At 41.2% G+C, this 24,501-nt stretch overlaps 1 protein-coding gene across 1 annotated transcript in view; it reads left to right on the top strand.

Annotated features, from left to right (window-relative positions):
- The window catches only part of LOC110493897 (protein phosphatase EYA2), a 73,131-nt gene extending 59,773 nt beyond the window's left edge, over positions 1-13,358 (top strand). Inside the window, exons 10-16 of the mRNA XM_021568477.3 lie at positions 3,358-3,447; positions 5,326-5,384; positions 6,303-6,463; positions 6,720-6,834; positions 7,067-7,188; positions 7,580-7,680; positions 8,159-13,358. Of these exons, the coding sequence (XP_021424152.1) occupies positions 3,358-3,447; positions 5,326-5,384; positions 6,303-6,463; positions 6,720-6,834; positions 7,067-7,188; positions 7,580-7,680; positions 8,159-8,239 (729 nt within the window). The 3' untranslated portion in view covers positions 8,240-13,358. The remainder of the gene's footprint in view (positions 1-3,357; positions 3,448-5,325; positions 5,385-6,302; positions 6,464-6,719; positions 6,835-7,066; positions 7,189-7,579; positions 7,681-8,158) is intronic.
- Positions 13,359-24,501: the final 11,143 nt, after the last annotated feature.

The following is a 24,501-nucleotide window of genomic DNA, read 5'->3' as shown; positions in this document are numbered from 1 at the left end:
CTTGCTATCTCTCTCTCTCTTTCTTAGAGTGTGAATTTCCACTCTGCATGAACGATTTGAAAAGTCCACCACTGAAGGCATCAGTGAAATTGTCTGGATTTTTTTGTGCTTTCTGATATTTTCTTGTTCTCTGTGAATTCCTGCCTGTGATTAGGAGGAAGAGTAAGTTGGACCTCTTTCATTTTTATTTCTACCTCACTCCGCATTGAAGAAGACTTGGCAGGGAGTGTGATTATGGATAATTATCTCTATTTAAACTAAACACTCCCTCCCTCTCCTCCCCTCATTCTCATCATCCCAACACTCTCTTTCTGCCCCCCTTCTTCCCTCGCCCCCTCATTCACCAAATCCACTTTGCTGTGGATCAATTGGAGGTGGGAGGAAGGCTGTCATTTTTCAAAATCTAACACTCCCCTTTGGCTGACGCCTCACTCCTCCAATTTTGTCACACTGCCAAGATGTAGAACCACCACTACAGCCACAGCGCCAGTACAGTACAGCACACAGCCACCTGCCCTGCTGGTGCCTAGCCACTCCCCACAACAACAATGTACTGGACTGTTTTCTGACAAACTGTGATTTCTCTGTTGTCTGCGGAAGATTTGTAATTCTCCCATCATTAGAAAAGTGTATCTTCTTCATTCCTGAATTCTTCAATAACTGTGTGTATGTGTGTGCTTGTGTGTGTGCTTGCGTGTGTGCGTGCGTTTGTACATTGTGCGAGTGTATGTGTGACAGAAGGAGGGGTAAAGAGAAAGAGACAGAAAGAGAAAGAGCAGGTTGCAGTTTGGTGGAAAGAATGATTGACAGAAAGGTAATCAGACTTCCTGCTCAGGTGATAGAACCTGTCCTGTCAATCTGAGAGAAGGGCTGCCAGTGTCTTTAGAAGGCTGTTTGGACAGGGAGAAAATAATGACTGTTAGGGGGGTTGGAGTTTGGAATGGCACCTGGTGCGCACGCGACCCAATACAAGCGCATCTACAAGTATTTCTTCTGATTACAGTCTATATACCATAGCAGTATACAGTTGAAGTTGGAAGTTTACATACACTTAGGTTGGAGTCATTAAAATGCATAATTCACTGTTTCACAATTCCAGTGGGTCAGAAGTTTACATATATTAAGCTGGCTGTGTCTTTAAACAGCTTGGAAAATTCCAGAAACTATGTCATGACTTTAGAAGTTTCTGATAGGCTAATTGACCTAATTTGAGTCAATTGGAGGTGTACCTGTGGATGTATTTCAAGGCCTACCTTCAAACTCAGTGCCTCTTTGCGTGACGACATGGGAAAATCTAAAATCTAAATTTTTAGACCTCCACAAGTCTGGTGCATCCTTGGGAGCAATTTCCAAATGCCTGAAGGTACCACGTACATCTGTACAAACAATAGTACGCAAGTATAAACACCATGGGACCACGCAGCCGTCATACCGCTCAAGAAGGAGACGCGTTCTATCTCCTAGAGGTGAACGTACTTTAGTGCGAAAAGTGTGAATCAATCCCAGAACAACAGCAAAGGACCCTGTGAAGATGCTGGAGGAAACAGGTACAAAAATATCAATATACACAGTAAAATAAGGCCTATATCGACAACCTGAAAGGCCGCTCAGCAAGGAAGAAAGCCACTGCTCTAAAACCGCCACAAAAAAATCTAGACTACGGTTTGCAACTGCACATGGGAACAAAGATTATACTTTTTATGGAAATGTCCTCTGGTCTGATGAAACAAAAATAGAACTGTTTGGCCATAAGACCATCATTATGTTTGGAGGGAAAAGAGGGATGCTTGCAAGCCGAAGAACACCATCCCAACCGTGAAGCACAGGGGTGGCAGCATCATGTTGTGGGGGTGCTTTGCTGCAGGAGGTACTGGTGCACTTCACAAAATAGATGGCATCATGAAGACATCAGTCAGGAAGTTAAAGCTTGATCACAAATGGGTCTTGCAAATGGACAATGACCACACGCATACTTCCAAAGTTGTGGCAAAATGGCTTAAGGACAACAAAGTCAAGATATTGGAGTGGCCATCACAAAGCCTTGACCTCAATCCTATAGAATATTTGTGGGCAGAACTGAAAAAGTGTGTGCGAGCAAGGAGGCCTACAAACCTGACTCAGTTACAGCAGCTCTGTCAGGAGGAATGGGCCAAAATTCATCCAACTTATTGTGGGAAGCTTGTGGAAGGCTACCCGAAACGTTTGACCCAAGTTAAACAATTAAAAGGCAATGCTACCAAATACTAATTGAGTGTATGTAAACTTCTGACCTACTGGGAATGTGATGAAAGAAATAAAAGCTGAAATAAGTCATTCTCTCTACTATTATTCTGACATTTCACATTCTTAAAGTGGTGATCCTAACTGACCTAAAACAGGGAATTTTTACTAGGATTAAATGCCAGGAATTGTGAAAAACTGATTTTAAATGTATTTGGCTAAACTTCCAACTTCAACTGTATATTGCCACTTCTTTTCATCTGCAATTATTTTCATCTAATTCCTGTCTAGCAAGCAAACTTCACTTGGGAGAATACTAAATCCATTTCAATTTACCATTCTGGATCCCTGAGATATATCCCTGATGCTAGCTGGCTAGAGAAATGCTTGCTACTGTAACTACCAAGGCGCTTTCGCTCTGTGTCAGAGACGTGATGGGGGTCCAGTCCGTCCAATTAGCATGTGTTGTGAGTGTTACTATTTTCACAAAGATGCTGTAGGGAGTAAGACATGCACTACTGGCTCACAGAATGGGCAGAACCGAGTGAATTGAGTACCCATCCTGTGGGCTAGGGAAAGAAATATAATTATGCCAAGGCAGCCTGGTAGCAAACTCTCTGCCGGGGCCCGGTGGTAGGGAAACCCAGTGTTAGATAATCAGACTAAACACTTTGTCATAATTACATACCAAACCTCTTATGACATCTCAGTCAGGTCTATTCAACTGAACTTCAATTCTATCTGTGTGGATATAGAGTCAAGTTCATTTGCTATTTGAAGCTTGGCTGTGTCCTGCTGATTCGACGGTGTATCGTGCAGAAGATCAACATTCATTATATATTCATAAATCCTTTACCACTGTGCGTCCTACCTGTTTTATAACCAATAACATCAAGAGAGACAACCTTTTCTTTCCTGAGATGAACAATGACCTATGCAAAGTAATGTTATGAGAGTAAGTCCTCTTAAACACATGTGAACAAGTGGTTCGTGAAGGGGCGAAACCTAACTTCCACTTTAGTCAAATGTTCACCGAGTTATGCATTGGTGTCAATGGGAGAGTAGATGACAACTAAGTCCATCCTTGTATAAAACAGCTGTATTGACCTTTGTAATGTCTTTGTGTCTCCTTTTCAGGACTCGTCCAAGGCAGTGTCGCTGGGGCTGTGGATGGAGGAGATGATCTTCAACTTGGCCGACTCGCGGCTATTTTTCAACGACCTGGAGGTGAGACTCATTTACCTGATGGATTCGATCATATATTATCCATCCTCCGTTATCCATACTGTTGCTCATCCATCATCTAACATTCACACTTCTGTTTATAATCTATCATCCATATTTGTGCTTATTATCCATCATTGAGCGTCCATACTGTTGTTATTATGAATCACATACATCATCCATCCTCTTTATTATGCATCATCCATAACGTTGCTTATATCCATCATCCTCAATTGATACTATCAGCAGGGCCAGGAGTTTTCCCAGGATTTAGGTGACAGCCCTCATGACAATACTACATCACGTTTAAAAAAGATTCCCTTTCATATTGTTAGGGTTATTCTGTCATATTCTCAAAAGATTTGAGTTGAAAGCCTAACTGTTTAAGTGGGCTAGGGTTAAACTGGAGTATTTTTAACATCATGAATAACAGGTAGGTTTTTCTCTGTGCATTCCACGGCCTTGTTCTAACAAAGACCAGGCTTAAATTTGGTTTGTGGTGAGAAGGAACACTGAGTTGTTAATTATAGGTGTGTGTCTGTCTCTTAAAGGGAGATTAGTTGTGGGGAGGAGGAACAGCTGAGGGAAAGAAGGCAGAAAAAGCAGTTTTCAAACCCGCTTTTTAAGTTCCTTCTATTTGTCATCCTCTGTTGTTAGTTCCCCATTCAAACAGTAGACTAGTGGCGGCCATCTTTGTTAGTCATATGCTGTGGTTGATTTATGAAGTCATTTTCCATCAGGTTTGTCAGCAGCTAATAGAGCGGCAATAGATGCCACAGGCTGAGTAACCTGTACGCGATGAAGAGATACGAGCTAGGAAAAGCTCTATGATAACCAGGTTATAGAGAAACATGCTTTTAGAAGAAATGGAGGCTAATTTAACTAGCTCCAACAATGTGGTGGTCTTGTGCTTTGAGAATAGCCTAAAATCTGCCATATGTTACTGTTAATTTTGCACGTCAGATATGTACTTGTCCTTACATGCCAATTCATGTCATTAAATCACTTTAGTTGGAGAGGTGTTGAAATGACTGCTGCGGGGTCTAGAGCTGCCTATAAAAAAAAATGAGCTTAGCCTATTGGGTTCTGTGGGTCGTGTTATCGATTCCCTCTGTGTCTGTGGGAGCTGGGTCGCAGCACTGGGAGAGTGTCAGGGGAGCATTGGGGGAATGAGGGATGCTGATATGTAAGAGTGTGATGAGTTAGCGTCTTCCTGTGTCTCAGTCCGGTGTAGCTGTGTGAGAGAAGAGATTGAAGTCTGTAGTTACTGAAGTAGGTTTCAGGGGATAAAAGAAGGGAAGAAATGAGAATAGCAGATCAGAAGTGGATATTCAAAGGGATTTGGTGGAGAGGAGGTGGGAGGATAGTGCATGTATTATATAGTAGCATCATGGGAAATTCGTTTTTAGGATTTTTTTGAGGAAGCAACTTTTTGCACAGTAGTTCACTACCCTGCCTTATATCTACTATAGACCTTACTTCCAATATATCAAAAGTCCAGAAATCTTAATAATTTAATAATAATACATTAATACTACACAAAATACTGTTCAGTGGATCTTGTTTTTAGTGGGCATATATCTGAAGGTTCTTTGGCAGTTGGCAAAAGGTGTTGATGTGGTATAAATCTTAGTGGGGTTTATTAGTGGAGTGTGGTGGTGTCAAGTAGAGCTGGTACGCTCCCATATTCCAAGTACATTTTTTTCTTCTGGCGCCTGGATGTCCCAGCAGCCTATTTCCGCCTCCCTGTTGTCTTTTGTTTAACATTTTTTATTTTGTTCTATCGCTCCCCTAGGCTCCCTTAAGAAACCTGCCCGTGCACAGCTCTGAAACGGATCTCCCTCTCTAATATATCCGCTTTCTTTCCCTCTCCTTTCCCAGGAATGTGACCAAGTTCATATTGATGACGTGGCGTCAGACGACAATGGGCAGGACTTGAGGTACTGTACAGCTTTTCCTCTTGAACTCAACTCGGCCCCACACTTAAACCAGCACTGAGTGGGTTTAGTAAAGGAGGGGGTGGGGGGGAATATGTCCTGCTCTCTTTCTTGAAAACGTCTCCCACTGGGCAGACACTGGTTGAAAAAAAAACATTGTTTCCTCGTCATTTCAGTGAAATTACGTTGAACCAACGTGGAATAGACGTTGACTTGACATCTGTGCCCAGTGGGCTGTCTCTCTCTGTCCCTTTTTGTTTGTGTGTTTTCCTGTGTGCGTGCGTGTATGCGTCTCTCGCTCTCTCGCCATGGCAATTTAATAACAGTATCATCATTCTTCAACGTCTCATCAGAACAGTACTGTCATTCTCTATGTCTGGCTTATTCCAGACATGTTACTACATAAAGTGATGAAGAATTTTAGGATAGATTTCAAAGAAATAGTTGAAAAAGTGCAAGATGTTGCTCAAATGCCTATGTGCGTTCCTTACCATTTAAGTGCTTTTGGGCATGTTACCCTTTTCCACACAAAAATATTTATGAACCTCATTACATTGGATTTGCAAACTGCATGTTCTCCCACTTAAATATAACGCACTTATAATATTGATGTATTCTATATTCAATTTGTTTGATTTATTGTGTCATTTATACTGTCAGCTATTGGTCTTAAATCCAAAGGCCTCTCTCTCATGGTTGGCATCTTTCTTTTTATTATTGGTCTCACCCTTGCTCTTTTTATAGGATTTTTTTTTGAGGCATAATGCATTAATCCATTATTTCGTTACCTTACTTCAGTTATTATATTATACTAGGCCTACTCCATGTAACTAAAGGTTCTGGTCTTAGGCAGCACTGGTCAAATCCCACCAAACATCAACTAAATGTGTACATTGATTAGACATGGTTGTTGTCTTGCAGCATGTATAACTTTGGCACAGACGGATTCCAGAGCCCTGCGGGTGCCGGTACTCTGTGCCTGGGCTCAGGTGTCCATGGTGGGGTGGACTGGATGAGGAAACTAGCCTTCCGCTACCGGAGAGTAAAGGAGATCTACAACACCTACAAGAACAACGTGGGAGGTGGGTTCTGACAGGAGCTAGAAGAGGGTGTGTGTGTGTGTGTGTGTGTAAAATATTCTCTCGCGGTTAACAAATCATACAAATACATATACAAATCACAATGTCAATTTAAATTGGTTCATTCTGTAGAATCATGATCATAATAACTAATTAACATTGCATCTTCATATACTGCTCAGCTATCAATTTGTGTTTTGTTTTTGTATACCAATCTATGATGAATAATGTGTTAGTGTGTGATTGTGATTGTTGTCAGGTTTGGTGGGCAGTCCCAAGCGGGAGGAATGGCTGCAGCTGCGGAGGGAGATGGAGGTCCTGACAGATCTGTGGCTGACCCAGGCTGTCAAGGCCCTGGCCCTCATTAACTCCAGGTCAGGACACACCCCTTCTCAACTGCCTAGCTACCCTATGGTGGAACTATTTAGAAAATAATAAACAATGTAAAGTGATATTAGCGTATGTAATCCATAAAAATGAAATGGACAGTTTTTCCTTGTTGTCACTCTTTTTTTGTCCCATTCAAACTGACACAAGGCAATTATCGTACTTGTTTGAACATGACACACATATTGACATCATGTGTTGACATCTCTCTGTTTCCAGACCAAACTGTGTGAATGTGCTGGTGACCACCACCCAGCTGATCCCAGCCCTGTCCAAGGTCCTGCTCTATGGTCTGGGCTCAGCGTTCCCCATAGAGAACATCTACAGTGCCACCAAGACAGGTGAGGTAGCACACAGCACTCGATATGGCGCAGAACACTTGTTAGGGTTAAAAAGCCCAACTCATCGTGTCAAGGAAGGAATATTATATTTACAGTTGGGCTGATTGTGCACAGATAGTAGTACCCGACAGAAAATGTTTCCCAACCACGGTGCGAAAACAATCTAGTACTAGCAGACTTTCGTTTTGTGCGATCCTTGTTTATGTTTGGGAAATTTTCATTAAGTGTTATTTAAACACTTATTTGTTAACACTTACGTTTAACACTTTTAACCCTTAATTTGTAAAGAATTTGAACACTTACATATGTTTAACACTTATTTGTTAACTGTCACTTTTAACACTTTTAAACACTTAACATTTTTAAAAGTAACACAACACTTATTTTCCAGGGAAAGAGAGCTGCTTTGAGCGTGTGGCCCAGAGGTTCGGCCGGCGAGCAGTGTACGTGGTCATAGGGGACGGAGTGGAGGAAGAGTCTGTAGCCAAGAAGGTGAGACTCACATGTAACCAGGAAAAGGGGTGGGGGTACACAAGATATTACCCCCGGCCTTATTTTTCATGCTATGAAGTCCGATTAAATTGAATATGCACCCACACATATTATTTCATGCGTTTGCTTGTTATTATTTGAAAAAACAAAATAATGTTTATATCCTGCAGGATGAAATTGTGTTCGGTATTAGTTTGACTGAACCCTCTCCAACACTGTCTAAGATTGTATTAGCTCGCCAAGCTTAGGCAACTTGACTGTGGTTAACCGAACAATAATAGCCAGCTAGTCACATTAGTCAGTGTTCAGCTAGTTACATTAGCTACCTAGTTTAGCCAGTGTTCAGCATTTAAAACATTTCCGTTTGTGTCTTTCAGTATCTAGTTTAGCCAGTGCTCCACATTTTAAACATGTCCTTTTGTACCTTGCAGTAGCTAGTTTAGTCAATGTTCTAAACATGTCTGTTTGTGTCTTGCAGAAGAACATGCCTTTCTGGAGAGTGTCGTGTCGGCCTGACCTGGAGGCTCTAAGTCATGCACTGGAGCTGGACTACCTCTAGTGGGCGCTATAACAATCTCATCATGCCTTTAGCCAGTTCCTGCCTGGTGATGCCGCTTCCTGTCCAATGGACCAATTGGGTTGAGGGCAGCGACGATTCACCACCATACAAAAGCAAAGAATGACGGACCAATCTTTGTATCAGCAGGGAAACGCAATTGTTACTGGAAATTGTACATGTGCTTTCACCCGTTCACACAGGGACTTTTACATGTGAAAGGTATCCCACTTTGGAACTTTAGAGCGTTGCACTGAAAATAATGACCAAGGTCAGGGATGGGCAACTGGTGGCCTCAGCAGTTTTTCTCTTGTTATGTCAATTAGGCCATATCAGCTAAAATGTTTTAGATTGGTAAATTTGTCTATCGGTCAGCTATCTAAACCAGCAATCATGGTTGAATTACCGGCCGGGGGCCACCATTGATTTTGTTAGTCAGTCTCACTCAGATATCATATTAAATACTGCAAACATTTCTCTCCAGCCTATGGCAAAATGTGTAGAATTACAAAAATGTCGCTGTTAAACAGCAAATGTTCTTCACCGCCCATGGCAAAATGAGTAGAATTGCAGGAAATGTGCTACAAAATTGCTAAATCTTCTTTCCGCCCCATGGCAAAATGTGTAGAATTGTAGCAAACTTTCTTTAAAGCTCCACATTTTCTCTATGCCCCATGGCAAAATGTGTAGAATTGCACGAAATAAACTATAACATTTTAAAACAATGTCTCTCCGCTGTCAAGAGGAGGGCTGCTAAAATGCTTTGCTCTCAATGTGGTTGGTGTGACCCGCAAGCAACTACCATCCCTCATAATGAGTTCAGTTTCTTGTGGCCCCCAGACCCATCAAAGTTACCCATCCCTGACCTAGGTGATCTACAGTTGAAGTCGGAAATTTACATACACCTTAGCAAAATACATTTAACTCAGTTTGTCACAATTCCTGACAATCCTCGTAAAAAATCACTGTCTTATGTCAGTTAGGATCACCACTTTATTTTAAGAATGTGAAATCAGAATAATAGTAGAGAGAATGATTTATTTCAGCTTGTATTTCTTTCATCACATTCTCAGTGGGTCAGAAGTTTACATACACTCAATTAGTATTTGGTAGCATTTCGGGTAGCCTTCCACAAGCTTCCCACAATAAGTTGGGTGAATTTTGGCCCATTCCTCCTGACAGAGCTGCTGTAACTGAGTCAGGTTTGTAGGCCTCCTTGCTCGCACACGCTTTTTCAGTTCTGCCCACAAATGTTCTATAGGATTGAGGTCAAGGCTTTGTGATGGCCACTCCAGTACCTTGACTTTGTTGTCCTTAAGCCATTTTGCCACAACTTTGGAAGTATGCTTGGGGTCATTGTCTATTTGGAAGACCCATTTGCGATTAAGCTTTAACTTCCTGACTGATGTCTTGAGATGTGACTTCAATATATCCACATAATTTTCCTACCTCATGCTGCCATCCATTTTGTGAAGTGCACCAGTCCCTCCTGCAGCAAAGCACCCCACAACATGATGCTGCCACCCCCGTGTTTCATGGCTGGGATGGTGTTCTTGGGCTTGCAAGTCTCCCCCTTTTTCCTCAAAACATAACGATGGTCATTATGGCAAACAGTTATTTTTTTGTTTCATCAGACCAGAGGACATTTCTCCAAAAAGTATGATCTTTGTCCCCATGTGCAGTTGCATCCCGTAGTCTGGCTTTTTTATGGCGGTTTTGGAGCAGTGGCTTCTTCCTTCCTTAGCGGCCTTTCAGGTTATGTCGATATAGGACTCGTTTTACTGTGGATATAGATACTTTTGTACCTTCTTCACAAGGTCCTTTGCTGTTGTTCTGGGATTGACTTGCACTTTTCGCACCAAAGGACGTTCATCAGGACACGTCTCCTTCCTGAGCGGTATGACGGCTGCGTGGTTCCATGGTGTTTATGCTTGCGTACTATAGTTTGTACAGATGAACGTGGTACCTTCAGGCGTTTGGAAATTGCTCCCAAGGATGAACCAGACTTGTGGAGGTCTGCAATTTTTTTTCTGGGGTCTTTCTTTTGATTTTCCCATGATGTAAAGCAAAGAGGCATTGAGTTTGAAGGTAGGCCTTGAAATACATCCACAGGTACACCTCCTATTGACTCAAATTATGTATATTAGCCTATCAGAAGCTTCTAAAGTATTGACATCATTTTCTGGAATTTTCCAAGCTGTTTAACCTTTCTAGCGCAGGGTCCTCGACAACATTCCGCTGAAAAGGCAGCGTGCGAAATTCTAAAATATTTTGGGGAAATATGTAACTTTCACACATTAACAAGTCCAATACAGCAAAGGAAAGATAAACATATTGTTAATCTACCCATCCTGTCCAATTTCAAAAATGCTTTACAGCTAAAGCACAACACATGATTGTGTTAGATCACCACCAAGTCGAAAAAACACACAGCCATTTTTCCAGCCAAAGATAGGAGTCACAAAAAGCAGAAATATAGATAAAATGAATCACTAACCTTTGATGATCTTCATCAGATGACACTCATAGGACATCATGTTACACAATACATGTATGTTTTGTTCGATAATGTGCATATTTATAACCAAAAATCTCAGTTTACATTGGCACATTACGTGCAGTAATGTTTTTATTCCAAAACATCTGGTGATTTTGCAGAAATACTCATAATAAACATTGATAAAATATACTAGTGTTATTCACAGAATTAAAGATAGACCTCTCCTTAATGCAACCTCTGTGTCAGATTTCAATTTTTTTAACGGAAAAAGTATAATCTGAGAACGGTGCTCAGAACCCAAAACAGCCAGAGGAATGTCCGCCATTTTGGAAACAACAAAGTTAGAAGCAACACCATAAATATTCACTTACCTTTGATGATCTTCATCAGAAGGCACTCCCAGGAATCCCAGTTCGACAATAAATGACAGATTTGTTCCATAAAGTACCATAATTTATGTCCAAATAGCCACTTGTTGTTAGCGTGTTCAGCCCAGTAATCCATCTTCATGAGGTGCAGGCACTTCATCCAGACAAAAACTCGAAAAGTTACATTACAATCCTTTAGAAACATGTCAAACGATGTATGAAATCAATCGTTAGGATGTTTTTAATATAAAACATCAATAATGTTCCAACCGGAGAATTCCTTTGTCTTCAGAAAAAGCACTGGAACGCGAGGTAACTCTGTCGGGAGCGAGCGTCATGAGACCAAGGCTCTCTGCCAGACCACTGACTCAGAGATCTCATGAGCCCCTCCTTTACAGTATAATCCTCATTCAAGTTTCAAAAGACGGTTGACATCTAGTGGAAGCCGTAAGAAGTGCAACCTCATCCATATCTCAATGTGTATTCGGTAGGCCAAGCTTTGAAAAACTACAAACCTCAGATGTCCCACTTCCTGGTTGGATTTCTCTCAGGTTTTCGCCTGCCATATGAGTTCTGTTATACTCACAGACATCATTCAAACCGTTTTAGAAACTTCAGAGTGTTTTCTATCCAATACTAATAATAATATGCATATATTAGCATCTGGGACAGAGTAGGAGGCAGTTCACTCTGGGCATGCTTTTCATCCAAAAGTGAAAATGCTGCCCCCTATCCCAAAAAGGTTAAAGGCACAGTCAACTTAGTGTATGTAAACTTCTGACCCACTGGAATTGTGAAACAGTGAATTGTAAGTGAAATATTCTGTCTGTAAACATGTACAAAGTAACTGACTTCCCAAAACTATAGTTTGTTTACAAGAAATGTGTGGAGTGGTTGAAAAATGAGTTTTAATGACTCCAACCTAAGTGTATGTAAACTTCCAACTTCAACTGTAAGTGCATTTAGTCCTTACGTGGGGGATGATTAGTTTTATTTAGTTTATTTGTTTGTTGTGTGCTCACTTTTCTTATTAGGAATGGGATAGAGGAAATTGTTAAGAGACCTTCTAGTAGACACTACCAGCAAGTTATTAAGGATAAATCCTACCTTGACTTGATCTTTTCACATGGCTTTTTTGATACATTGTACATTTCTATTATAACTATGGCCCCAATAGTAGCTCTGTCTCATTCAGCAGGTTATTGATTCATTCATAGTCTGAATATTTATATTTTTTTACCTATAATTTGTGACCTACGGTATTTCAGTTATGCCTGATCAAAATGATATTGTAGATAAAAATACAAATCAGTCAAGTGTCCAATCACAAAATTATGAGCTGAGACCTAAAAGAAAGAAATGGGAGAGGATTTTCGCAAAACCTACCAGCGACAATTATCTAAAAATGAAGATGGAGATAGCAACCATTTTCGGATTTTACCATAACATTTGATTCATAGTCCATTGACCCATGATATGTCATAAATCATTTAATTGAATATTCTATTGATTTGAAACAAACACACTTATGCAGTCAATCTAAACCGGACAAAATACTTCCAACCCTACTGGAGATGACTGTTTAATGTTGTTATCTAATATACCAAAGATTAATACTCAAATATCTTATCCATTCCATGCCACACTTTGAAAAATAATTATTAAAAGCCAACTCTGCATCCTTCATTTGCAACTAAGCAAAGAGGTTCAGACAGACAGACAGAAAGACAAACAGTCAAAGCACAAGGAAATCATACACTTAACTTAAGAAATACCAATTCCTTGTGAAACGTCTTTTTAGCGTATACATTTGTCATGGAGAGGACTTAGGGCTCTATTCAATCCGCATCGCGGAAGTTCAGCTTTAAAGCGTGACTGAAATGTAAAGGCAATGTTCCTGCTTTAGCGGGGATTGCATTCACAATGGGTCGGTTCAATCGTAAATTGCCTTTACATTTCTATCCCAGAATATGTAACACTTCAGGTTTACAGATTGAATAGAGCACTTAGTCTGGCGATTGAATCTTATTCTGTTTCATGAATTGATCGGTGTACAATTGGTGTTATCTTTCTCCATGAATGTTTATATAGCCTGTATGTAATGAAAATGGTATGATTGTCTTTGGACATGCATGTGCCTATTACAGTGCCTGTCAGCTTAGCTATGATTTGTATATAAGGTTTTATTGTTGATTTGTTTTGACGGACAATTATAATAGATTAATAAAGATAAATTAATTACATTCTGAGAAAAGTGTATCTTATTTCAAATTGAATTGCTCACTGACTATACATTGTAACTATATTCCAGAATTTTCACCTAATAGGTCATTTGACGTCTACTTTTGCCTTCAGAACAGCCTCAATATGTCAGGGCATGGACTCCACAACGTGTCAAAAGCGTTCCACAGGGATGCTGGCCCATGTTGACTCCAATGCTTCCCACAGTTGTGTTCTTGAGACACTCAAACAGGTGTGACTCCCACCTACTACCATATCCCATTCAAAGGCACTTAAAATATTTAATCTTGCCCATTCACCCTCTGAATGGCACACATACACAATACATGTCTCAATTATCTCAAGACTTAAAAAAGACATCTTTAACCTGTCTCCTCCAATTCATCTACACTGATTGAAGTGGATTTAATAAATTACATCTGTCACACCGTGATCTGTTTCACCTGTCTTTGTGATTGTCTCCACCCCCCTCCAGGTGTTGCCCATCTTCCCCATTATCCCCTGTGTACTTATACCGGTGTTCTGTTTGTCTGTTGCCAGTTTGATTTGTTTCGTCAAGTCTACCAGCGTTTTTCCCTCTGTTCCTGTCTCTCGGTTGTTCCTGGTTTCCCAGTGTTGACCTTTACTGCCTGCAATTGACCTGTCTTTTGCCTGCCCCTGTTGGATTAATAAACTGTTACGGCACAGTCGATAGTGCGCTGGACCTCGGGCTCGAACATCGAGGGTTCGAGACCTGCTCCCTGCTGTTTCATTACATTGGTGTCAGAAGTGATCGGACCTCGCATTCACGACAGTGCGTGTGCTTGGCCGGTGAGCGTGTTCCTGTAAGACGAGTCGCAAGCTAGCTCGAGGATGCACTCTTTGAAAGGAGGGAGTAGTGTATCAACCCTGTGTTTATAAGCGCAGAAATCGTCCCTTCCGCACGAGCATGCTTTTACGGCAGAGTCGATAGCGCGCCGCATCTCGGGCTCAAAGGTCGAGGGTTCGAGACCTGCTCCCTGCTGTTTCATTACAATAAGATCATACACATAACATCGGCTAGCGACAGCTAACGTTAGCTAGCTATCAGTACACTTGAAATGAAACCATTTTCTGTCAAAATTAGATATGTGTAATATCTGAAAATATAACCAGTATACATTGTGGTTGGACACATCTCCTGTCTGATGCCATGCATGGTTGCTTTAGTTTGACAAAGTAATCCAGACTGGTGTTTTCTCCATCTCCTTAGCTATCATACTCAAATTCCAATGATTTCAAAACTCGGTCCTCCAGAAAGTGGAGAGCATACACATAACGTTAGCTAGCGAGCCAGCCAGCCAGCTAACATTAGCTAGCTAACAGTACACTATAACTTGACATTAGGTTTATGCAGTTTTACTAAGCGTTTTTTTTTTTAAGCCGCGTTCAACACGATTACCTAACATACTGACCAGCTCCAATAGACAGAATAAACCAACTAGGCTCGTAAATTTTTAATTTTTATTCACATTTACAGATGGCATATAAGTTTGATATTAAGGCACATGAAAGTTCACTAGAAGGCATTTCTGCCAAAAAACGCATTTTGCTAAAAAAAAAATGCTCTCCTGTGAAGTCGTGACTTGCGACATACGCCTAGTTTCCCGAATCGGGTCACATATTTCCATGAAATCTGTACACCACCAGGCTACCAAAATTGTCTTAGGGTCATTTTTGACCCGGCAGTTCTAAAATAATTTACACACCACAAAAAAAACAAAGAAACACACACACATACAATAAGAATTTGAGATTGTGTGCTACTGATTGAACTCAGCCAACAGCTCCTGAAGAGGAAGATCACCATGTTTGGCACAGTTAGAAAGAACAAGCCTGAGCTCCCCCCTGCACTCCTCGCAACAAGGGGGAGAGAGGCCTTATCATCAAAGTTTGCCTTCACCCCCACCACCACTCTAGTTTCTTACCTCCCAAAGAGGAACAATAATGTGGTCCTCCTGAGCACACTGCACAAAACAGCTGAGATCAGTGATCATGAGGACAGGAAGCCAGCAATCATCCTGGACTACAACCACAATACAGGAGGCGTGGACAACCTGGACAAGGTGATGGGAACTTACAGCTGCAGGAGGATGACTGCCCGCTGGCCCCTGGTCATCTTCCATAATATCATTGATGTGTCCTCATACAATGCCTTCGTGATCTGGAACAAGATCAACCCTACCTGGATGCCTGATCGACGGAACAAGAGTAGGGTGTTCCTGGAGCAGCTGGGAAAGGCACTTGTAACCCCACACATTCAAAAAAGGGAGCGCTTCCCCCACACAGCAGCATCTGCAGCGCTTGTGAAAGCTGTTCAGGGGGCTGAATCTCATCCTGATCCACCTGAGGCTGGGGCAGGCAAGAGGAGGAGATGCCAATTCTGTCCCCCAAAGAAGGACTGTAAAACAAATACTATGTGCTGCACATGTGAGAAATACATCTGCAAAGTCCATGCACCCACACCTGCATACTGTCCTACATGTGCTTATTAGAGATGATAGATTTATGTTCTTCACGTTGTTGTTTAGTATCTATTAACTTGTTTTATTATTTGTTGTTGCTGTTTATACAGCTTGTGGGTGTGAGCAATGGTTTAAAAAAACGGGGGGAGAAGACTCGTATTTTGTAGTTCAATTCCTCATTGTACAGTAAATAAGATTATATCACTATGTTGCCAAAAAGTTCAAGACTGTTATCGTTTCCCTTCAATAAAATGCATTCAAAACTACTTCCTGCACATTTCTGCTACTTTCTTAGGCTATACAAGTGCTATCTCTTGCTATAAAATTTATGTTTACACCTATGAAGTACCTTTAGCAATAATAATAATAATAATAAACCTCTACTTTAGTAAATAAAACAATTATGACAGGTGTGTTGTAATAAAAACAAGTGGTGTCCACTGATTAAATGCAGACTTTCTGCATTGGGAAGAGGGAAAACCCAGATATTCACAAGGTTTGTGATGAATGACAGGTTGTGTCTTCATGCAAAATAGATTTGGAGTTTAAAAGTCAATTAAGCTGCTTTATTTTAGGGGTTTAGTGAAGGTGGGGTACATTTCTACTACACAACGTTTAAGTTTCTATCGCACAATCTGTAACATTTCAGACCTTAACTGAATGTACATTTTTCTGACATTGCACGATCCCATGAGAATACAGCACAATAACTTTTATTTCAAGATGCCATGACAAATAGAAAAAAATAATGTACTCATATTCAACCAGAACGCATTCAAACCAAATAATAATTTTGGAGAGGAGGTTAGCATACAGATACCTCAAGCAAATAAAATGATTAGGTCATGTATTTAACTAACTTAGATTTTTAGATTGTCGGGAATACAAATTAGAAAATGTGGGCCAATAGCACCCTCAAGTGGATGCTTACTGCACTGATCTCAATCAATCAAATGTATTTATAAAGCCCTTCTTACATCAGCTGATGTCACAAAGTGCTGTACAGAAACCCAGCCTAAAACACCAAACAGCAAGCAATGCAGGTGTGAACTCAATAATGTTAGGAATATTTTTCAAATAATGCCAACCACCAATTGTCTAACAAGATATAAACCCATTTAAAAGTACAAGGAGTAAAAGAGAAGAGCAAAACATAAAAATGTTGTAAACATTTAAAGGTAATTTCTGATTAAGCCGACATATGGGTGCTTGGAGAGAATTAGTCGGGGAGTGGATAATGTGCCTTTACCATCCATCCTACTGGCGAACGTACAATCACTGGAAAATAAACTGGATGAGCTTCATTCGAGACTATCCTACCAACGAGACATTAATTACACTAAGATTTTTATTCTAAGAGAAATATTCAATTATATTCCATGATATTCTTAAAATATATGTGTTGACTGAATATAAGGAAGTGATGTCTGCTAAATAATCAAGTTGGCAGCGCAGTCATATAGCCTCGGCACCTACATAAAGTTGAGTGACTCACTCATTCATAATACAGCAGAGTGGCGCAGCGGTCTAAGACACTTTCTTTGGTTGTAGATCTGCATCTACAAAGCGCAAACATATTGACTCCTGCTCAACTCCTGATATATCCTGGGTACCATCAATGATAAGTGTGAACTGGACCGCTGGCATTGATGTTATTTCCGACACAATTTCTTTGACGATTGTATTGCCCACCAGCTTCAAAATTTTGTTTTGCATTTGGGGACTGGTGAAATCAAAGTGACCTTTCAGCCAGGTGGTCAGCTCTGCATCGCCCTCTGCCTTGTACTTTAGAAGCTGGCTGAAATTCCCACTCTCCTTATCAACGCCTTGAAAAGCCTGACCTTGCCATGAAAAGTACTTCACAACCCCAACAATCTTCAGAAGATTTCTCCTTGCTTGTTGCTGCTGTCTTTCAAGCTCATGTGAAAGTTGCACATTAACAGGCTTTGGCTCCTGAATCTGAGTCATCACAGGTAATTTGTGACACTGGCTGTCTTCATGCTCACTAAATTTCTCCAGTGGCTTCTTCCAATTTTAAAAGCCAATCTATACAAAAGCTGAATCTGCTTTTGATGGAAGCTTAGACTTTTGTGTTGCTAAGTATTTAGCACAATAGAAACAGAGGACCCTCTTTTAAGGAGGAGCTGTAATGGAGCCAAGTATAATCTTTAAAACTTTTTCTCCTGAAAGTAGAGTGTCCCATTTAAAAGGGTTTGACCTAGTTATGACATTCAAATATGGCTGATTTGGACAAGGTCCAAGCTCCTCCCATCCCTCTCCTGCACCTTAATCTTCGCCTGCCTGTCTGCTCTCTCTCTCTGTCTGTCATTGTCTCAAACCCACTCTCCCTGCTTGAGTGTGTATCTGAAATACACATGAGAAGTCATACTTAGAGGAATTTCTCATCTTAAATTAACATTAGGATTAGATTGTTGTGATGTCATTATTCGGTCTTAACCATCAATATCCTTTTCTCACTCACCTGCTCTCCCTGCCCTGTCGGCATCCTCATGCTCTCTCTCTCTCATCTTTACTCTGAATGCACCAGAATGAATATGAAAGAAATATTATCAGTAAACAAGTGGTGTTTCTTGCAATGATGTTCAGGAATGGATTACTAACCATTTCTGATCTGAATGGCAATGATTATTATATCAAGAAAGTGCTTGCACTTTAATCAAACACAGTATACTATACGAATATGCAATAAATGAACGCTACTAATGTCTACATAAATTACACATGTAGCATAACATAAATGATTGACACTTTACTCAGACTTAACGTGGGCTTTCTGACAAGCACGATTGTTGGTCGCTGGGTCAATGTGTGGCTAATTAACATTCCAGGTAACTTAGCTATGATAGCTACTGTTGGTGATGGTTGATTGATTAGCACTTGCAAATCGGCCCGTTTTCACCAAAAACGTTTGTTTCCACTCCATGCAATTACTGATATTTTTTTGCAAAATATGATTTATTTCCACAATTACAGTTCCTGCGAAAAATGACGTGTTTCCGTTAAAACTATCATAATCGACAGTGATATAGCCTAGGTAACACTCATATTACATTCTAGTTTTCCACTTTTTAATACATGTGAAAGTAATGAAATAGAGAGACAGTACAGTGTTTGACATTGCTTGTACCTACCTACAGCCGTTGAGTAACGGCTTCTGCTGGAGTACGGCAACTCCACTTGCACACACAGAACTGCAGTACACCGTAATAATATAACCGGTAGTAATAATAATGCCAATGGGTTACGTTTAGTCATGACTATGATTACATTTGCTAATGATTATTTCGGATGGCAGTGCTTGGTTGGCTGTCGTAGCATAGCAATTTATTTATTTATTTAAATTGGGTGCGGGGAGTCATTTTGAGCATATTAAATACCTATTTTTTGGGGCAATTTTTAATGTGTCTTGTTTGGTAAATTGTTTTGTAAATATTAATTCATATGACTTACTAAAACTGTTGTTATACTAAGGTTTTCATTCTAAGATAAATCAAAATTACCTATTATAGTCTCTAAAAGGAAAAATATTACCATCGTCTCTTGAGCATGTCCTTTTCCTTTCATAATGCATCCTTATTTACAAAGCGATTATTATTATTATTAGATATTCTCACAGCGCACATTTGTAAATCCCAAACTCTAAAAGTAATTGGAAAGGTAGATACAAATTATTTGTGACATTGTGGTTACAGTTGTGCACAGGGGCCTCCCACTCCTCTTTCTATTCTGGTTAGAGCCAGTTTGCTCTTCTGTGAAGGGAGTAGTAAACAGCGTTGTACGAGATCTTCAGTTTCTTGACAATTTCTCAGATGGAATGGCCTTCATTTCTCCGAACAAGAATAGGCTGATGAGTTTCAGAAGAAAGTACTTTGTTTCTGGCCAGTTGGAGCCTGTAATCGAACCCAAAAATGCTGATGCTCCAGATACTCAACTAGGAGTGATGGTTGCTGATAATGGGCCTCTGTACGCCTATGTAGATATTCCATAAAATATCTGCCATTTCCAGCTACAATAGTCATTTACAACATTAACAATGTCTACACTGTATATTTCTGAAAGAAAATCCCCAAAAATATTTTCTTTCAAAAACAAGGACATTTCTAAGTGACCCCAAACTTTTGAACGGTAGTGTACATATCCCAACTAGAAGCAATGAACTACAGGCAACATCCAAACTGAGCTAGAGCTATCGCTTTCAAGGAGAGGAACACTAATCCCGTGATGACCTCCAAAGAACCATCAAACAGGCAAAGTGTCAATACAGGACTAAGGATGAATCCTACTACACCGGATCTGACGCTCGTCAGCTGTGGGAGGGCTTGCAAGCTATTACAGATTACAAAGGGAAACCCAGCTGCGAGCTGCCCAGTGACACGAGCCTACCAGACGAGCTAAATGCCTTCAATCACATTCTCCGTAGCAGATGTGAGTAAGACCTTTAAACAGGTCAACATTCACAAGGCCGCAGGGTCAGACGGATTACCAGGATGCGTACTCAGAGCATGCGCTGACCAACTGGCAAGTGTCTTCACTAACATTTTCAAGCTCTCCCTGACCGACTCTGAAATACCTACATGTTTCAAGCAGACCACCATAGTCCCTGTGCCCAAGAACACTAAGGTAACCTGCCTTAATGACTATCGCCCCGTAGATCTCGCATCTGTAGCCATGAAGTGCTTTGAAAGGCTGGTCATGGCTCACATCAACACAATCATCATAGAAACCCAAGCTCAGCTTTTAACACCATAGTACCCTCAAAGCTCATCACTAAGCTAAGGACCCTGACGGGCCGCCCCCAGGTGGTAAGGGTTGGCAACAACACATCTGCCACGCAAACAAACTATCATGGTCCGAACACAACAAGGCAGTTGTGAAGAGGGCACGACAACAGCACGGTTACCCGGACTATTTGTATTGACCACCTTTTATGCTGCTGCTACTCGCGGTTTATTATCTATTCACTTTACCCCTACCTATATGTATAGTAGTTCAGTGAAGGCTGCTGAGGGGAGGACGGCTCACATTCAATGGAATGATACCATTCCATTGACTCCATTCCAGTCATTATTATGAGCCGTCCTCCCTTCAGCAGGCTCCACTGTTATAGTTACATTGCCATTCAAAAGTTTGGGGTCACTTAGATATGTCCTTGTTTTTGACATAAAAGCAGATTTTTTATCCATTAAAATAACATCAAATTGATCAGAAATACAGTGTAGACATTGTTAATGTTGTAAATGACTATTGTAGCTGGAAACTTCATCCCCGTTGATGTTAATGGGGGCCTGTTTGGCCCTTCTTTTCCTATAGTCCACGATCAGCTTGTTTGTCTTGCGAACATTGAAGGAGAGGTTGTTGTCCTGGCAGTCTCTGACCTTCTCCCCACAGAATGTCTCATTGTTGTCGGTGATCAGGCCTACCACTGTTGTTCTGTCAGCAAACTTAATGATGGCGTTGGAGTCGTGCTTGGCCACACAGTCATGGGTGAACAGGGAGTAGAGGAGGGGATTAAGCACGCACCCCTTAAGGGCTCCAGTGTTGAGGATCAGCGTGGCAGATGAGTTGTTACCTACCCTTACCACCTGGGGTCGGCCCGTCAGGAAGTCCAGGATCCAGTTGCAGAGGGAGGTGTTTAGTCCCAGGGTCCTTGGTGTTGAATGCTGAGCTTTAGTCAGTGAACAGCACTCTCACATAGGTGTTCCTTTTGTCCAGGTTGGAAAGAGCAGTGTGTGGTGCAATTGAGATTGCGTCATCTTTGGATCTGTTGGGAGGGGTATGAGAATTGGAGTGGGTCTAGGGTTTCTGGTATGATGGTGTTGATGTGAGCAATGATCAACCTTTCAAAGCACTTCATGGATACCAATGTGAGTGCAGGTTACCTTCGCATTCTTGGGCACAGAGTTGGCCTGTTTGAAACATGTAGGTTATACAGACTCAGTCAGGGAGAGGTTGAAAATGTCAGTGAAGGCACTTGCCAGTTGGTCTGCGCATGCTTTGAGTACACGTCCTGGTAATCGGTATGGCCCCGGTACTTTGTGAATGTTTACCTGTTTAAAGGTCTTGCTCACAGCGGCAACAGAGAGCGTGATCACACAGTCGTCCGGAACAGCTGGTGCTCTCATGCATTCTTCAGTGTTGCTTGCCTGGGAGCGAGCATAAAAGGCATTTAGCCCGTCTGGTAGGCTCTCGTCACTGGGAAGCTTGCGGTTGGGTTTCCCTTTGTAGTCTGTAATAGTTTTCAAGCCCTACCACATCCGATGAGCGTCAGAGCTGGTATAGTAGGATTCAATCTTAGTCCTGTATTGACACTTTGCCTGTTTGATGGTTCGTCTGAGGGCATAGCGGGATTTCTTAGAAGCATCTGGATTAGTGTCCCGCTCCTAGAAAGCGGCAGCTCCAGCCTTTAGCTCAGTGCCGATGTTGCCTGTAATCAATGGTTTCTGGTTGGGAAATGTACGTACTGTCACTATGGGGACAATGTCGTCGATGCACTTATCAAGGTGTAATACTCCTCAATGCCATTGGATGAATCCTGGAACATATTCCAGTCTGTGCTAGGAGCAGCACTTCTGGATGAACATTTTCTTGTTGGCTTATGGCCATAAATACAGCTGTCATCAAGGCAAACGGTGGCTACTTTGAAGAATCTAAAATATAAATATATTTTGAATCGTTTAACACTTTTTTGGTTACTACATGATTCCACATGTGTTATTTCATATTTTTTGTCTTCACCATTATTCTCCAATGTGGTACTGTATAACATAATTGAAATACTCTAAGTGAAGTTAAAGACTTTCTGAAGAGATGCCTATACCAGTATGGTGATATTGAACTCTTCTGAGGCCAGGAATTTCTCCTGAGTGGACTCGTCCTCCATGACCACAACCAGGTTGACCAGGTCATCTCCCATCAGAGACTCACACTGGTGATGAATGGCCTTAGCTGGAGGGAAGGAGAGAGATAGGGAGAAAGAGAGGGGGGAACAAATGCATGAATACATGAGGTAGGTTCAACAGAATGTTATGGTGTCCCTGAAATGTTCTATATCAACAAGGAAAATTAAAACTTTTACAGTATGTGGTACAGATTATATGTCAAGAAATATAGCACATATAATGCCATCAGTGCAGAGGGAGATACAGTATCTTCAGGGTGCTAGACATTTGAAATGATGCGACAATATTAACGTTAGCGTTCGTGCGGCGCTATACGTATGATATTGCGGGCCTCCCAGAAGGCATCTGAGGGACTGTGTTGGTACTCCTTGGTCTGAGCGTTGACGTTTTCCACAGCCACAGGATTATGGAGCACACAAACATGGCTTATTATATACACACATAGGCACATAATAATAGATGGGGTGATAGGTTGTTGGGCCCCTGGTGGATAATTTTTTTTTTTTTACTATGTACATCCTTCATGTCACCTGCCATGGCAACCACTCTGATGACGAACATCGTTGGCGCTGGGCTGGGAGTCTGGAATCAAAGCTGGAGCTGACCTCTCCTGGGTAGGACAAAGAATTATGGAGCACAGATTTAGAACACAATTCAAAAACCATTCAGCAATATAATTTAAAAGTCAGTTACACTAAAGTCCCGAGTGTGGGAACAAACATAGTCTGTCCCACAGTAGGGTAAACAAGAAAGTTCAAGTCAACAAAGCATGCAGGAGTCATAAGACAAATAGCAAAATGCACAATAAAAAAATAAAAAATAATGACTTGGGACTAGCCATTGTAAGTTGAGTCACTCACCCCAACAGTGCCTGTGTGCTCGAGGCGAGTGAAAGCTCGGTAGAGAGGGGGGAGTGTGGTGGGGGTACTTGTACCAGACAGGGCAGACGGTGAACAGATCGCCAGGTGAAATCCAAGCAGCAGTGCAGCGGAAGCAGGTGTCACACCCACTTGGGAGAAGCTTTATTTCTGGAGGCAGATTTCGTTGGAACATTAATGAACCCCATAAAGTGCTCTTCAATGGCAACACCATTGTATTGCACACACAGTGTATGATACATAATACCACTGACAGCTGTTCAGTGTGGTTTATATCTGGCGTGCAGTCCATGACTTATTTTACTAAATTAATCTTCTCAATTCCCTCTATGGTTTTATTTTTGATACTCTTGCTAAGATAACAGTCACTTATTTCCTGATTTTCAAACTTTCTCAAATGTTCACTCGTTACAGGGTCAAATTGTGCAATTAACTCCACTTGCCAGTGATTTACCTCAAGTGCCATTAACTCTTGCTTGATTGCGTCAATGGTTGTGCATGTTTTCAATCTTTCCGCAAGGTGTCGCCAACTCTCCATGTTTTGTAAATGCTCAGTATACCGCTCATGTGCTTTAAAATTGGTCCCGATATTCTTCCAGTAGCAAAAACCATCACTGCTCAAATAAGTCACTTTTTCCCCCAAAAATGCGACAACAAAAACAAAAAGCTGCATCAGCTCTACTTGAACACAGAAACCATGTCTGTGCGAAAAAAGTGGGTCCCCACTTTGAGGGAATACAATATCTCTGATCTGTTTTGGTCCCTTTTTGACAAGATCACACCTATGTTTGTCAGACAGCACCTCCGGCCACAGTGCCTCAGGCTTCTAAATACCTAACCCTGGGATAGAGTTGTATTTTTCAGTGGGACAATTA

Source organism: Oncorhynchus mykiss, chromosome 17 (genome assembly GCF_057628025.1).
Source record: "Oncorhynchus mykiss isolate SJ-2025 chromosome 17, ASM5762802v1, whole genome shotgun sequence".
Classification (NCBI taxonomy): domain Eukaryota; kingdom Metazoa; phylum Chordata; class Actinopteri; order Salmoniformes; family Salmonidae; genus Oncorhynchus; species Oncorhynchus mykiss.
Note: the sequence above shows the minus strand (reverse complement) of the source record. Positions and strands in the feature narration are given on the sequence as shown.